This window comes from Arvicanthis niloticus, chromosome 4 (genome assembly GCF_011762505.2).
Source record: "Arvicanthis niloticus isolate mArvNil1 chromosome 4, mArvNil1.pat.X, whole genome shotgun sequence".
Classification (NCBI taxonomy): domain Eukaryota; kingdom Metazoa; phylum Chordata; class Mammalia; order Rodentia; family Muridae; genus Arvicanthis; species Arvicanthis niloticus.
In genome coordinates this window covers 64,082,429-64,098,083 of record NC_047661.1, presented here as the reverse complement: position 1 = coordinate 64,098,083, position 15,655 = coordinate 64,082,429, and the positions used below count along the sequence as shown (strand labels likewise).

Sequence of the window (15,655 nt, the reverse complement as noted above, 5' to 3'; positions counted from 1 at the left end):
AAGAAACTAAGTAGAAATACATACAGACAGGAGCAAGAAGCTGGGAAACAAACATAATATATTCTTCAAATAACAACAAAGAAAACAAGTTATGTTTTATTGTTGTGGAATTATAGCCTGAGGTTTTTTCTACCTTCCTCTTAATTAGCAATTTTATATTATAACTTGTAATACTCAGGGAACCTGTACGATTATTTGCATTCTTTTGTGTAATTCTTAGGTCTAAACAGTAAATTGAATGTAGTAAATTGAGCTTGTATTCAAAGTGTATGTGGATTAATTGATGAAATTTAAAAAGAAATCACAAGATAATGGTGCCTGTAGAGTAACACAGATTAAAGGTTGTGGCAGTTTAATCAGGAATGTTAACGGCATTAATGACAATGCCATTACCCTCTTGTACATAGAATTGAGTATTTGGTGATATCCTTTCCAAAGATGGGAAGAGAAAATTGGGAAATATGTATGTGGAGAGTGAGTTTGATTTAAGAAATCTAAAGAAGTATAACTAGGGGAAAAAAATAATCGGAAGAATTCTTAGTGTCAAGTTGAAGGTTAGACTTTTATTTTGTAGATAGAGACAGACATGTTGACTGTGTTTATTATTCTGTGGAATAATGTGTTATATTGCCATGAAGCATGACAAAAGGCTAAAAAGTATCAAAGAGGACTCATTTACAATGTTGGTCAAAGGTCGCTGTCTGAGGATGCAAAGTTTGAGTAGAAAGTTGAATGAGACAGAGTCATGTAAAAATCTAGAATAAGGGACAGAGAACAGAAAAGGCAGGGAACAGCAAAGCTAAAAATAAAATTGGTGTGTCAGAAGAACAGGAGGAGGTCCTGAGGCTGTAAACGGGTGTGACTGAGGAAAGAAGTGTGTTTCAAGAGGCAGGTAGCTGCTGAAACTGGTGCAAAGTGGACATGACAGTGACAGGCGAAGATGAGTCATCAGACAAGGATCCGAAACAGTGGGAAGTGAAGATCATGATGTTCACTGTTGATTTGCAACAAATTACAAAATGGACAAAATTCCCATAGACTTACTCAGATCCAATAATTGTCTGGATCTAACATATCTGTTTTCTTCCTTTATTTGTACTAATAGGGTTGAGAATCCTCTGTCTAGTGAAGCCATGGAATTATCAAAATAACTTGAAGGTGAGGAGGAAGAAGGCTCTACACATTAGCATTTATTATATCTGTAATTTAATTCTGTCTTGATTATGGTCTGATATAGAAAACTGTAGAGGGCCCACTCTAGTGGGATGGTGATGAGGAGCTTACTTTGGTAAAATCAGGTCTAGTGTCTCCTATATGAACTGCTTGGGAATTGTTTGGAATTCACCTGTTTTTGAGGATCAGAAATGTTTCTAGATTTCAGTTTCACTTTTGGGGGTATATTTATAGATACATAATGATATATTTTAGGGATTGATCCTACTTCGATCACAGAATTCATTTGTGTTTCACAAAGACATTGTACAGGTAGCCTGTGTTTTGACTAGAATCTATCCATTGGAGTCAGTGTGAAGCACATGTTAGCACTCAGAAGTTACTTCAACTTTGTAAACACCGGTGTTGATAGGATACTTTAGTATTTATCTATTGGTCTTGATCTGAGGGTGATTATAATGTCTTGCTGTGGTGTTTATGGTGTATAGTGTTTCCTATTTGATTCTTTTCCACTGTTACCTGTTTGTCTGTGATGCTGGGATTGAACCCAGGCAGTTGTTCTCCCACTAAGTTACCTTCCCAACCCTTGCTCTCAATTCACCCAATACCCACATGACATCTTGGGATGTTTAATAATATCAATTTTTATTATATTTTAGTTTATGTGTGTGCATGTATGCATGTGTGCACGTGTGCGTGTGTGGTGCTTGTGCATGTGCTCCTGCCACAGCACATGTGTAAAGTCAGAGGACAACTAGTGGAAGTTGGTTCTCTTTCTACAGTGTAGGTTCTGAGGATCAAACTCAGGTTTGGCAGGTTTGGTGGCAAGTGCCTTTACCTGCTGAGCCACCTCACCAACCCTAGTAATCTCCTCCTAATGAGGGACACAAAGGTTAGAGGAATGAAGTGCTCTCTCTGAAGTATGGAAAGGGCAGAGCTTGGCCTGAGGTCAGTGTCTTCTAGTACTTGAGCTGGTTCTCCTTCAGTTTCATGTAGCACGTTCATTTGGAGCCATATTGAATTGATGCTTTGTGATACATATACTTCTCATTTTAATAGATTGTATTTGTTTTAGTGGTGGAGGAAATTTCAGAGAGTATTTAAATTATGAACTTATTAGAATTGCTTTGTCTTTGTACAGGCAAACAAAAATCTGAATAATTTCATCTGACACAAAAGGCATTTGTACTGTTGGTATTGGAACAAAATATGGCTTGTCTTGAGATGTAGAATTACTCCATTAAGCACTACGACCCTCCTTGTCTAAAGCCCAAACTAGAACAATTGGACTGGAATATTTGCAGCTTCTCCTTTTGCTCTCTGCCTACTTTGTTCACTTTTTATCTAGAATTGACTGAAATTAAGAATTTAATCCTCCAAAATTGGTAGGAAATACATCTACTGGAAGAAAAAAAAAAAGAAAGAAAAAAACAAATCAACTGAATATAAGCAGTGTCTTGAACTTTGAAGTATTTTGTGGTAATTTTTATTGCCTTTTCAGAAAACTTTATAAAAATATGGTAGATTTAGGAAACATCTGAGCAAATGTTAAACTTATTATTATACCTTTAATTTTGGTTGCTTGGTGGTTAACGAGGTTGAACAGTTACATTGACTTGAAATTAAATAGTTAAATAAATTTAACTGCTGTTAAACAATGATAAATGCCTTATATAGTTGGCAAGACTGTAGGTCTTTTCTATGAACATTCTAGGCTCGTCTAGCATTGCTTAGAAATTAAATTTTACCATGCATAGACTTGTTTCTACTATGTTGTTTTGCCTTATTAAGATAACTTTTGCTTTTGGATGAACTTTGTCAATGATACTTGTCTCTGTCGGATGGAAGCCCTTTTGTAACATGAAGATATCTATTTTCAGGATTTAGAGAACACACAGTATGAGCATTTAACAAGCTGGTCTTGGCAGCTAGAGAAAGGGTGTGGATACAGAGTTGAACTGACAGTGAGCAGAGCTATTCTGTGTCCTTAAGGTAAAGACGGACCTAATGAACATTTGGTTGTCAAAGCAGCTAATGTGAAGAGAGTTAGGGGAAGTTTTGGTCTGAAAAGCGGTTAGAGAAGTGAGCAGGAGACAAGCTAAGTTGTTTTCTGGATTCATACTGTTTTTGTTGTGTCTGGAAAGCTTGCTGGAGAGCTGCTTGGTTCATTGAAGGTGTGGGAGTGTGTCATCTTCTAATGCAGCTGCAATGGTAGCCTTTATAAGAAAGAGTGCATAGATGCTAGCTTAGCCTTGCTAGTCTGAACTAACAGGCTTACGTAACGGGCTGTCTACTGAGTTTCTCAACCGTGGCATTGTACATATACTTGATTTGACAGTTTTAATTCATCATTTAATTTCAGTCATCCTTGAAGAAATGATAAATTGTGAAGTTAAATTTTCAAACCAGAACGCCAGGTTTGAATCCCAGTTCATCAATGGCTAGCTGACCTCAGTGGATCTCCTAAAAACAGAAATAATAGTCCTGAGGCCTGAACATAGTTATATGCGTTGACATACATGAAGCAGAGAGAATTCAACCAGTTCTTATGTGAAACACACATAGAAGAACATCTGACATAGTTAGTACTCATTGTCTGACCTTCCTCTTACAGAGCTTCATTTGCAGGAGGATGTGCATTATTTAATTTAATTCTTTAACCTTTGTAGGCCTTAGTGTCTTCATTGTAAGTTGAGAACATCATATTTATCTTACAGGCAGCTATGAGTATTCATGTCATGCTCTTAGTTCAGTGCTGGCCTTTAGTAAATAAAGGTCACTTTAGCACTGACCTTTGGTATGGGAGTAAGCAGTGTTGGTAAGGAACCTTTAAGCTAGGAAACCAGCTTCATAGCATACTGGAATCTTGGGAGTTGGTAAACCATTTCAGAGTTACCTCAAAAACATTCATATAGATACTGAAGGAAGGACCTTCCATTCATCTGCTGTTGAGTCTGAGGCCAGCTCTCACTCAGCCATTCAGAAAAAGAGGTTTCCTAAAGCTTTTTCCCCCTTTGAAGGCTTAAAATATGAAGGCTCTCCCAGTATTGAAAGGGAACTACAGCTGGCTAGCCAAACAAATGAACAAATGGGAAATCTATAACCCATGGCTGAAGTCTGATTTGGCAAACCAGTTGTGCCTTCATTGCTATTTCAGAGACCTCAGATGGGTAGTAAGGATTCCTTCCTCTGAGTGCATCTGAAGCACTGCCATTATTTTGCTATTTCCATGCTTGGATGCTCACTTGGAGGCGTTACTTGGGATTCTCAGATTCTGGATTGAAACTGTGTTTATAAATGGCACGTAGGCTGCTGCATCCAATTTTATAGTGGTAGAGGATAGTTAAATTATTTTCTTTTTGTTGCTGAAACATTTTGTAAGATGATAAACTTCTTTTGCTGCTGGGTTGTAGAGCTACAAGTCAGTCCCTTATAGGTGGCCACAGTGATCAGAGTAATACCACATACCTTGCTGTGGGTGGAGCTTGAACTTCTAGGAAAATTTTTTTTTTTCTTTTTTTTTTTTACTATTAAAAAATGATAAAATGGGAGCTGGGCATAGTGGTCCACATCTTTAATCTCAGAAACTTGGTGGTAGAGGCAGGCAGATCTCTGTGAGTTCAATACCAGCCTGGTCTACAGAGGGAATTGTGTCCATAGTCAGGAGGCAGAGTGATTAGTGCTCAGCTCCTTTTCTCCTTTTCAGCTCAGGAGTGGTGGTCAGTCTTCTCATCCTTGGCTCAGTTTACATAATCTAGGTAAACCCTTGCATGTATGACCAGAGGCTTGACTCGTAGGTGATAGTCAGTGTTAACTATCACAGTGGGCAAATTCTCTGCCCATCCTAGTGACTCACTTTTTGTTTTGCTTTTTTTTCTTTTTCCTGTCACTGAGATTTTCAGTATTGAAAAAGTTCATTTTTGGTCAGGTGTCATAGCACATGCCTGTTATCCCAGCAGTTGGAGATGGCTGAAGAGACTTAGAAATCATCCTCAGTCTGAGGTCTGGGAGCTCTCATGTCATACAAGTAAACAACGGAAAAGAAGAACCACAACAGCAGAAATAAACGTTCATTTTAATTGAAAACAGTAGCTTCTAGGTCTTCATTAGTTTCAACATCTCAGACCAGATTGGATCTTCCCTGGGAATATATTCCATTTTCTTGGTTTATTTTATGTTTTGTATTTATATTTTGTATTCTGGACTTTGTGAATTGTGATGGTGTTGAGAACTGCTCTAGCCCATGTTTGGGGGTCAAAATGTCTTGGACTGCTCTATCAATATTGGAACCCACACTGCCAAAAGCCTTGGGGGCTAAATTGTTAGAGCCTCCTGCACTGCCCCAAGCTGCTCCAGTCTGCGGGTCGGGGTTCAGCAAGAAAGAGAGTGAGGATGGACTCGAAGAATGAAGCGAGGAATGGAGACCAGAGTGTGATTCAATCCCATTTATTCTTTAGTCTTTCTTCTCTCTTTCCAAGTCCCTAGTTCCTAGTACCAAGTCTCAGGTCCTAATTCCTACTTCCTCTGTAATAAATCTCAAGTCCTAATCTCTGTTCCAAGTTGCTAGTCTCTTTCCCAGTTCCAAGTTCTCTTCCAAGTGCCTGTCTCAAGTACAAGTGTCTAATAATTTCTTCTGTCTGCCTTTTATATGTCTCACTTCTAACCCATGCCTTTAAGTCTTATCTCTAAATTATACCTTTAAGTTACATCTTTAGGTCTCGGCTCTAAATCACACCTTTAAGTCTCACACACCCAAGGGATATCTAAAACAAGGATATCTAAATCCAGGATATCTAAAACAAGATGTTACCAGAGTGTGCTCAGCTGTTGTAGGCTATTGTAAACAAGTCTCTTGTCAGGGTGTATGGCTCAAGATGGCTGCAAGAATGATAGCCGCCTTCTGTTGGCTCCCCACATGATGGTTTGAATAAGAATGGCCCTATAGGCTCATATATTTGAAAGCTTAGTCACCAGGGAGTGGAACTGTTTGAAGGGATTAGAAAGATTAGGAGGTGTGGCCTTGTGGGAGGAAGTGTATCACTGTGGGTGGACTTTGAAGTTTCAGAAGTCCATACCAGGCCCAGTGTTCCTCTGCCTGTAGATCAGTTTGTAGTGTTCAGTGTTTCTCTGCCTGTAGGTCAGGTTTGTAGCGCTCAGTGTTTCTCTAGCTCCATGTCAGCCTCTGCTGCCATGGTCCCCAACATGCTAATAATAGACTAACCCTCTGTAGTTGTAAGCAGGACCCCAATTAAATGCTTTATTTCTAAGAGATGCTTTGGTCATGGTATCTCTTCACAGCAATAGAACAGTGACTGAGATTAGGAACATTGAGAGATGGAGAGTCCAGTTTGCTAGATTCTCTTATGATATTTCCTTTGTATAGTGGGTGATTTTTCTCAATAGGGCTTGCATTACAAACTGTTTCTTGATGGTAGTTCTTCTATCTAGATCTTTTCTTTTTGGTTGTGTTCCTTTGGGTCTTTCAAATCCAACAAAATCCAAGGGTTGGAGATGTAGGTAGACAGAATTTGAGATGACCTCACTAGATCTGTTCTTTCTTAGATTTTCTTTCTCCTCCTCTTTTTCCTGAACTTTCCACTAGTTTAAAAAGGCCAGCTTTCTCTACATGTTCCCAGCCAAAAGTAAGGAAATTATCCAAATTTTGTATTTGAGATTCTGTGGGATGGAAATATATGTGTAGAGATAGAGACAGGCAGATGGACTTTTGTATTCTCTTTCTGTGTAAAACATCAGTTGTTGGCCAAATGATGCCACACTGTTTCTGGTAGCTGTGGTAATGAGTGGATCCTAGGCCTGAGGATCATACCACAGTCATAACAGTCAAGTTTCTATGTGCACACTTCAAAGTACAGCCTGAGCATAAGGGCCATTGTCTCTGAGTAATTCTGCTCATACCAGTTGGGGAAAGGAAGCTATGCTGCCACAACTTGAGAAGTTTAGACCTTTGGGTGACATCTGTGAATGTTGGTTTACCCTGAAGGTCATTTGATAAGCAAAGTATAGAGGAATCCATTTCCTGCTTTGTAAGGGGTCAGACAACATTAGAGTCTGGTGCTGGGTCATTTCCATTGGATTGGGTATTTCTCAGGGCTATCTGCTCTAATAGGCATGGGTCAGCTTAGGTGACTGATGCTGGTGTGCACATATGGGGAAGGTGCACAGCAGATATTTTGAGAGGAGCCTTTGTCTTTGTTGAGAGATGATGGTGATGATCTCTTTGTTGATGAGAGAAATGGTGAGCTAGTTGTAGGTGGAGAGAGTCAGCTAGCCCTCAGGACTATTTTCATGAAGTTTATCTCCAGTTCAAGTTGGGTCAGTGTCTTCCACCCAACTGGACACCTGAGGATAGGAGAGGAAGCTCTTTTAGGTTGGTGATGTCCTAGAAAAAAGAACTCTTGCAGTTGAGAGCTCAATAGGGGTTTGTTTGTTTGTTTGTTTGTTTGTTTTTCAAGACAGGGTATTGTGTAGCCCTGGCAGTCCTGGAACTTGCTTTGTAGATCAGGCTGGCCTTGGAACTCAGCGATCCACGTGCCTCTACACCCCACGCACTGGGGCTAAAGGTGTGCACCACCATCAACCAGCTAAGCCCAAAAGTTTTTTTGTTTTTGTTTTTGTTTTTGAAATCTCTTTTTTAAAAATCTCTCAGAGACTACTCAGTGATTTTCTTTTTTCAGTGTTAATGATCGAATACAGAGTCTTGCTAATAAGTTTTTTAATTGTACTTTTTGACTCAGGTCCATTGTAGGTTAACTGTACATGCATACACACAGTATAATTAGTTGTTCATTGTGGTTTTGGTAACCACAGCGTAAGGGTGACAGCAGCTAGACTCAGATGTCAGCATTAAAACACATGTCCGTGGGGAGTTACTGATCTGTCCCTGACAAATAATTACCCAGGGTCATTATTTTAGTGGCTATCCTTGTTAAAATATAAAGAATGAGTAACACTTGTAAAGACATCAGTGACTAACAAACTGTGGGGAGGAAAAATGGTCATTAGCTCTCTATGGAAAGTTGAATAAACTTGGTTTACTTTGAAGGCTTTAAAAATTTAAAGTTGGTGAAAGTAATTTTAAGATTCTTTGTATAAAATTCTCATATTTGTCAGAAAAACCTTAAAATCATTGCTGAAGTTTAAGTATTTTGTCAGTAATAATTGATGTTCTGCTGTTGTTTAATCTCTGGAAAATTATACTTCATATGGTTATAAAATTAAGGAGTATGTTTTTAACTTCTGCTTTGTTTTTTGAACTATAAAACTAGAGGATAAAACTTTAGTTCTTCTGGTTCACATATTTAAAATTTTTGTTATATTAAGAAATTTTTTCCTGTAGAAAGCTTGTTTTGAAGTCCATTAAATAGGACAAGTAGACCCTCTTTGTTTAAGTTATACACCAAACATGGCTTTCTGAAGTATTTCATCTATTATAAGTGGTGATCTATCATAATTCCAAGAAGCAAGGAAGATGCTCATGGTATTTGTCATCTGTAACTTTTCTTTAAATCAATGAATTTCAATTGAGTACAAAGAAAGCAGACAGGTACATTTATTTTACTGTATTGTCATTATGTTGAATATATATGAAAATAATATATGGATAATATATCAAGTTATAAAAATATTAGATTGGTAGATAAAAAGTGTATGTGAGTAAGTCTTAAAAATGTGCCTTTTGTAGCTTGGCATTCATATGGCATTTTCTCTTTAAAAAACTTTTTTTTTTTTTTTTTTTTTATAAATGTAGGTTTCTGCCATGGCTCAAGAGTCTCCCAAAAATTCTGCAGCAGAAATTCCAGTAACTAGTAATGGAGAAGTTGATGATGCCCATGAGCATGGCTATAATAGGGTAAGAACACTTTACTTTCTTTTAATGCACAGAATCATGGCACACTTTTGCCAATAATCTGATGAATATTGGATAGGCTGTGGCACTGATTTGTCAAGGTTAAGCTCCAGGGCCATAAGCTTTGCTGTTTAGCTCACTAATAGACACTGTACAAAAAAACCCTAAAAATTTATGTCATTAACCAGAATGACAATGTATCTTTCAGTTTGGACATATCATTTTATACAGTTTTTATTTTACTTGGATAAGAGAAATTAAATGCAGTATTTTACCTTTTAACATATTATTTATAGATTTTTTTTTTTTTTTTTTTTTTTTGGTTTTTTCGAGACAGGGTTTCTCTGTGTAGCCCTGGCTGTCCTGGAACTCACTCTGTAGACCAGGCTGGCCTTGAACTCAGAAATCCGCCTGCCTCTGCCTCCCAAGTGCTGGGATTAAAGGCGTGTGCCACCACCGCCCGGCTTATTTATAGATCTTAATACATCCTTTTAAAGTATAGCATCATATAACTGCTTTTTTAAAAAGTACGTAATTCCTAAGAGGCTATTTTTGATTTTGCTCTTGTTTTGTTATTTTGGGTTTTTGTGATAAAGTATCATGGCCAAAAAGGGCTCATGGAAGAGAGAGATTATTTTGCCTATGGTTCCAGAAAGATAGTCGGTAGAGGGTGGGGAGTCCTGGGGCAGAGGTTGGAGCAGAGAGCTGGCTGATCAGATTTCTGTCCACACACAGATTTCTGCCCAGGCTCTCCTTCATAAAGGTTCCAGTAACCTCCTCAAACAATGCCTTCAACTGGGGAGCAAGTGTTCAAATACATGAGCCTGTGTGGGACATGCCTCATTAGAACCACCAAAGCAGTTAACATACTGAAAGTGGCACAATTAACTCAGAAAGAATCTGAAATTTGAGGTGCATTTTTTTGTGTGCTTATGTGCTGGGATTGAGGCTAGGACCTTGTGAATGGTAATCGAAGTCTACCACTGGGCTACAACCCTAGCCTTGGGCAATTAATTTTGCTCTGCCTCTGAATTCAGTTTAATGCATTCTAACAAAACAATAAGAGATTGGAAATAATCTGGGTTCAAATTTCAGCTGTGTCATTTCTAACAGTGAAACCTTGATAGTGTTTCTATATAAAAATATTTACTTTTATTAGGATATTAATAGTAAGAAAGATGAGTAATGTGCCTCGTTAAGTCAGAAATGATAGTGATACTTTTTATTTCTGAGATTAAACATTCTTGTAATGACATTTGATACAAGTGTACAACTTTAAAAATATGGTTTCTGTGGTCTTAAAGTAGTTTTACTTTATTATGCTGTTTGTTTGTTTGTTTGTTTGTTTGCTTGCTTGCTTGCTTAGACAGGGTCTTGCTGTGTAGCCCTGGCTGGCCTGGAACTCAGAGATATGCTTGCTTCTGCCTCCTGAATTCTAGGATTAAATGTACACACCAGCATGCCCAGCTCTGTGTGTTTTTTTTTTTCTTGAAAAAAAAAAAAAACCAAACTAGTGTTAAAAAGTTTTTAAATTATTTTATAATTCTGATATGCCTCTGCCGCCTATTTAAGAATGAAGCCTTTTTGTGCTATTTTAGCTCAGGCCTCTGAGTCAGTGTCAGCTCAGTCTCAGTTATGGGCTGTGCCCTGTCTTTGTAGCTGCAGTGTTGGGGTTGTTAGCTCACGTGCGGGGCGTGTGGGCGTGGGTCATGTTGGGCTGTGTTGTGATTCTGGAGGCTCCGCAGAAGCGGGGGACCGTTGGGGCTCCTCCTGGGCGTGGAGAGGTCTCAGCCTGAAATCCCGCGGGGGTGGGGGGGTTAGGGGGTGGGGCAGGGCTCCTAAGTGGGGGTCTCCGGACGGCTGACCTGGGAGGCCGGTGGTCTCTGTCCTTGGGCTCCCAACAGCCTGGGAGCCTTGGAAGAACTGAGACTCGAGGGCACATGGGTTGGACCGACCTGCAGCCCAGAGGAACTAGGGGGAGAGAAGCCCCGGCAGCGCCCGGAGCGTAGAGACTCTTGGCTTGCTGGCTCGGCTAGCTTGCTTGAATTAGCAGCCTCTGAGATTAGCCTCAGTAGTCTAAGGCCCCCTCCACGGTTCTCTACGGCAGGCCCCAAGACACGAGGGAGTCCATGGCAGAAAGTAGACGGATCTGGTTGTACACCCCCCCTCCCCTCCAGGGCAGACCTGAGTTAAATAGGGAGGGGGAAAGTTCTGGGAAGGAGGGAAGGAATGCTTAATTGGCTACGCCCTCTGACCTTTAGGTATCTCATTAATATGGAGATCTCTTGAGACTGAGGCCTGTAGTCTTAGTGGCTTCATATGTGGCTTCACAGTGTCTGTGAGGTGGGGAGAAACTCACTTCTGGTTGGGAACTACTATGTTAGATAGCTCTGTGATGATCTTCAAGCCTGAGATTTATCTTAGTATTTTCTACTGCCAGGACAGAATACTTGAGAATGAATAATTTATAAAGAAAAGAGGCTTGGAAGGGAAAAAAGGGAAGTTGGAGATTATGCTATCCTGTAACTTGACAGATACCATCACATGGAGAGAGGATGTTTTTGAGTGGTAACTTGGAGTGCATGTAGAAGGGAGAGAAGACTGAAGAGCTAAGTAGTTTGTCACAACATGTTCTTGAGAGCATTCATTCAGTTTCATGAGAAAGCCATTCATGTCTCTCAGAAGCCTCACTTCAGCATTACAGCATAAATGGCAGCACAGATTTCATCAGGGACAGGCCGCATTTACACTAGTTAGTTATTTTACTTGGCAAGTACTTTAATTTGTCTTCTGAGCATATGTAGTCCAGAATAGGATACTTGAAGGAAGACTCAGACTCTGAGCTCACAGTGATTTCTTACCTCTAAGATAAGCCTGCATAATAAGGAAACTCAAGTTACAGTCATCACCCGCTACCAATTACTTAATAAATATCTATTAGCACAATACACGTTGTACCAAAATTTTAATCCTTTTTTTCTTTCAAATTTTGATAACTACTTTGGCACATCTATTCTGTGACTATTAAGTAGCTGCTAAGTACCACACAAGGCACTGGAGATACAGCAATGAAAAAGATACCTATCACAAGAGAATTGATGACCTTCAAGCCTATCTGAAGGTGAACCATCTCAGTAATTGGGAGCAGAGGCAGGAGGATTGCTGAAAGTTCTAGGCTAGCTTATTTACATAGTAAGTTATAGGCCACCATGGGCTACACATTAAGATTCTGTCTCAACAGAAACAAACAACAAAAAAATCTAATGGAAGCAGAAGACCTACCTGTGTTCAATGAAAATGCATTCAATTCAAAGAATGTTAGATGTTTTTTCAGTGGTGGAATGTGTTCAACATTGTTCAACATCCCCAGTGCAGAAAGTAAAATAAAAAATTGAAGTTAGGTTCAGTATTGAAAAAGTCACCACAGCTTATTCTTTTTCTTAAAACTTCTTGTTATTAGAATCTGAGGAAAAAGCTCCAGTCTGAAGTATATAGCTCTATGAACCACCACTGAGTAAAGATTCAGTAATCTCTAGGAACACAGACCATTTCCTCATTGCCTGTTGCTAGGTGGTATGCTTCCCCTTTCCAGGGGTGGGGGTCACCTCTAATGTAAACCTGTCTAGATCAACTATTTATTTATGTATTTATATATTTATTTGGCTGGTTGGTTGGTTTGTTGTTTAGAGGCAGGGTCTTATGCAGCCTAGGCTGTCCTCAAACTTGTGACCCCCTTCCTCAGTCCCCAGATACAAGATGTGCAAGCATGCCTAGCCAGTGGACTACTTTTTACTGTCCCTTTGATTATTAGTGGGATTGTACAGTTTGGATTTGTGAACTCACTCTCACAAAACATTGAGACTCACTTGTATTGTTGCTTGCAGCACTATCTTGTTCTTTGGATTGTATTACAGTTTTCTGTTTATAATCTGTTTTTGGTGGATGAATAGTTACGATATGTCTAGTCCTGTCCATTGTGAATAAAATTGCCTTTCCCACACCTCTACAGATGTTGTACACAGTCAACTGCTGAAGGAACAGAAGTGAAGTGAACAGGTCATAAGTATACAGATGCTGACAGTTTCACTAGCAGTGACTGAGAGTTCTAGTTTTCAGCATCTTAGATAGTTCCTCATATTTGATGTATAATTCTACCTTAGCCATTTTTATAGAGGTAGAATGATGACCTATTGTCCATTTCTCTGATGATTAATATGAGCAGCTGGACCACTGTTTGGGTATTGTTTTTTGTGAAGTGGCTTTTCTAGTGCCAGTATTTTAATTGGATGTGAACCTTTTTGTAAGTAGTTTGTAGAAGTTTATATTCATCCTGGTTTTAAGTTTTCTCTTTGGATGTACATGTTATAGTGATAGCTTCCTTTCACACAGGCTTTTGTACTCTATAAATGGACATCTTTTATCTTCTTAAAAGTATTATATATTACTTCTACAAAACAATGGCTTTCTTTCATTGGACAATTTCATATGTCTATATAATGTATTTTGATCATATTCACCTTAGTAATGAATACGTTTGCTGAAAGTCGGCCAGGTTGGCCTTAAGCTTGTAGTCTTCCTGCTCAGTCTTACAGGTGTTCGCCACCTACTTGACCAGATGTTGGAAAGTTTAATGAAGTCTAATTAACAATCGCTCCTTTGGCCTTTGGTGTCCCATTTAAGGAATCTTGGTTTACCCAGTTTCATGAAGAAACTTTTTAAAGTTGCATTTTGCTTTTCACACTTAGGTCTGTGGTTTATCTGAATTAACTTTAACTGGAGTGTTATGTGAACTAGAAGTCATGGCTTGCTTTCCCTCTCTTTAATTAATATTATACAATTATTCCAGCACTGTTTGCTAAAAAGACTTTTTTTTTCCTGTCTGGAAAATGAAGCTGGTTGTGGAAGTTTATGCCTGAATCTTAGCACTTGGAAGGTTGAGCTAGGGAAACTGCTGCAAGTTGAAAGTCAGCCTGGCTGATAGAGTCAGGCTGTCTAACACAAAAAAGCAGACAATGAAATTGGCTCTTTATCTTACACAGAAATTAACTCATGATGGATTAAAGACTTTGTGCCTGACACTGTAAGACTCCTAGAAGGAAGCATAGAAAAGGCTCCGTGGCTTTGGTTTTAGCCACAAGTTCTCTGGGACAATATCAAAAGCAGAGATAAACAGAATTCTATCAAAGTCAAAATCTTCCACATTGCAAATGAGACAATAAACAATGAAAAGAAAGTTTGTAGAACGAGAGAAGACTTAGAGACTGAAGACTTAATGGAGTCGGTGTCCACACTGTCAGCAACAGCCAGCCAGTTAAAAGGAGCAAAACACCCTAGTAAACTTTCTCTGTCTTTACTTTTTTTCTGTCCCCCATTCTCTCTCTCCCTTCCTCCCTCCTTCCTTTCTTTGGGCCAAGGGTGGAACCCACAGCCTACTGTATGCCACCAGTACCAAGTACTCTGCTACTGAGTTACAGCCATCAACATTTTTCTAGAAAACAATGCCAGTAGACAAAAATAGGTAAAAGTATGCTCAACATCACTGGCTCCTCCCCCCCCCCCCCCCCGAAAACTGCAACTTAAAACCAACAGTGAATTATCTTCTCATACTTATTAGGGTAACTTTTATCAGAAGGAAAAAAAAAAAACAAAGTGTTTGAGGTGTTAGAGCACTTGACTAGCTGTCGTGAGGTATTTCTTTCCATTCTCTCCCTGACTAAAATTTAAAGACAGGACATGAATATAAAACAAATATTGGGCATTGTGGAGAACCTTTAAACATAATTGTAGATGTTTCAGTTGCTTTTCTGATGCTGTGCTAAGATATACCAAGAACAAGGCAACCACAGAAGGGTTTACTGGACTTCAGAGTGTGGCAGGGAGCGTGGCAGCAGGCAGGCAGGCAGGCAGACATGGTGCTGGACAGTAAGATCTGAGATGCTGTAGGATATTTTGTAATCGCAAAGCCCACCCCCAATGACACTTCCTCCAGAAGGCCTCACTCCTAATCCTTCCCAAGCAGTTACATAAGTGAACCAGTGGAGGTAAGCAGTTACTTTAAAAAACAGTATAGAGATTCCTTAAAAAAATTAAAAAGATAGTTGAAGTAGAAAAGAGACAGTCTCATCTCAGGGTGTATATTAAACAAAATAACAGTTGTTATTTATAGTTATTTCTAGTAGCCAAGATATAGAAACATCCTAGGTATCTGATAGGTTGAATAGGTACAACCTATAGAACAAATATACATACGCATATTTTTGTACACAAACATATATGCATATGTATGTATACAAAGGAATACTATCTGTCATTAAAACAAGGAAACTGTGAGTGAGCATGGTGGTAAATATTCTGAGGACTGATGCTTGAGACTAGTCCTAGGCCAGTTTAGGCCGCACTGTGATACTTGGTCTCCAACACCAAGGCAGGTGAGGGAGAATATGACTGTGTTATAGCATGGGTTAACATGGAAGAGCCTGTCTATGCCAAGTAAGATAAGTCAGATACAAAAAGGGAAATATGTATGATCTCATTATTGTAGTGAGAGTCTCTTTTTGTTATCTTCAAAATCCTCAAAATCATAGAAAAAGAATGGGATGGTGGATGGGCAGGTGC

General features: G+C 39.1%; 1 protein-coding gene across 10 annotated transcripts in view; it reads left to right on the top strand.

Annotated features, from left to right (window-relative positions):
• The window catches only part of Arfip1 (ARF interacting protein 1), a 79,855-nt gene that overhangs the window by 17,805 nt on the left and 46,395 nt on the right, over positions 1-15,655 (top strand). For 8 of the 10 annotated variants that reach the window (XM_034500523.2, XM_076932592.1, XM_076932591.1 and 5 more), the window contains one exon: positions 8,942-9,043. The exons of 1 other annotated variant lie outside the window; for it this stretch is intronic. In XM_034500523.2, coding sequence (XP_034356414.1) covers positions 8,951-9,043 — 93 coding nt within the window. In that variant the 5' untranslated portion in view covers positions 8,942-8,950. Of the gene's footprint in view, positions 1-1,105; positions 1,159-8,941; positions 9,044-15,655 lie in introns of those variants that run through there. One more of the 10 variants, XM_076932594.1, reaches the window with a different exon arrangement.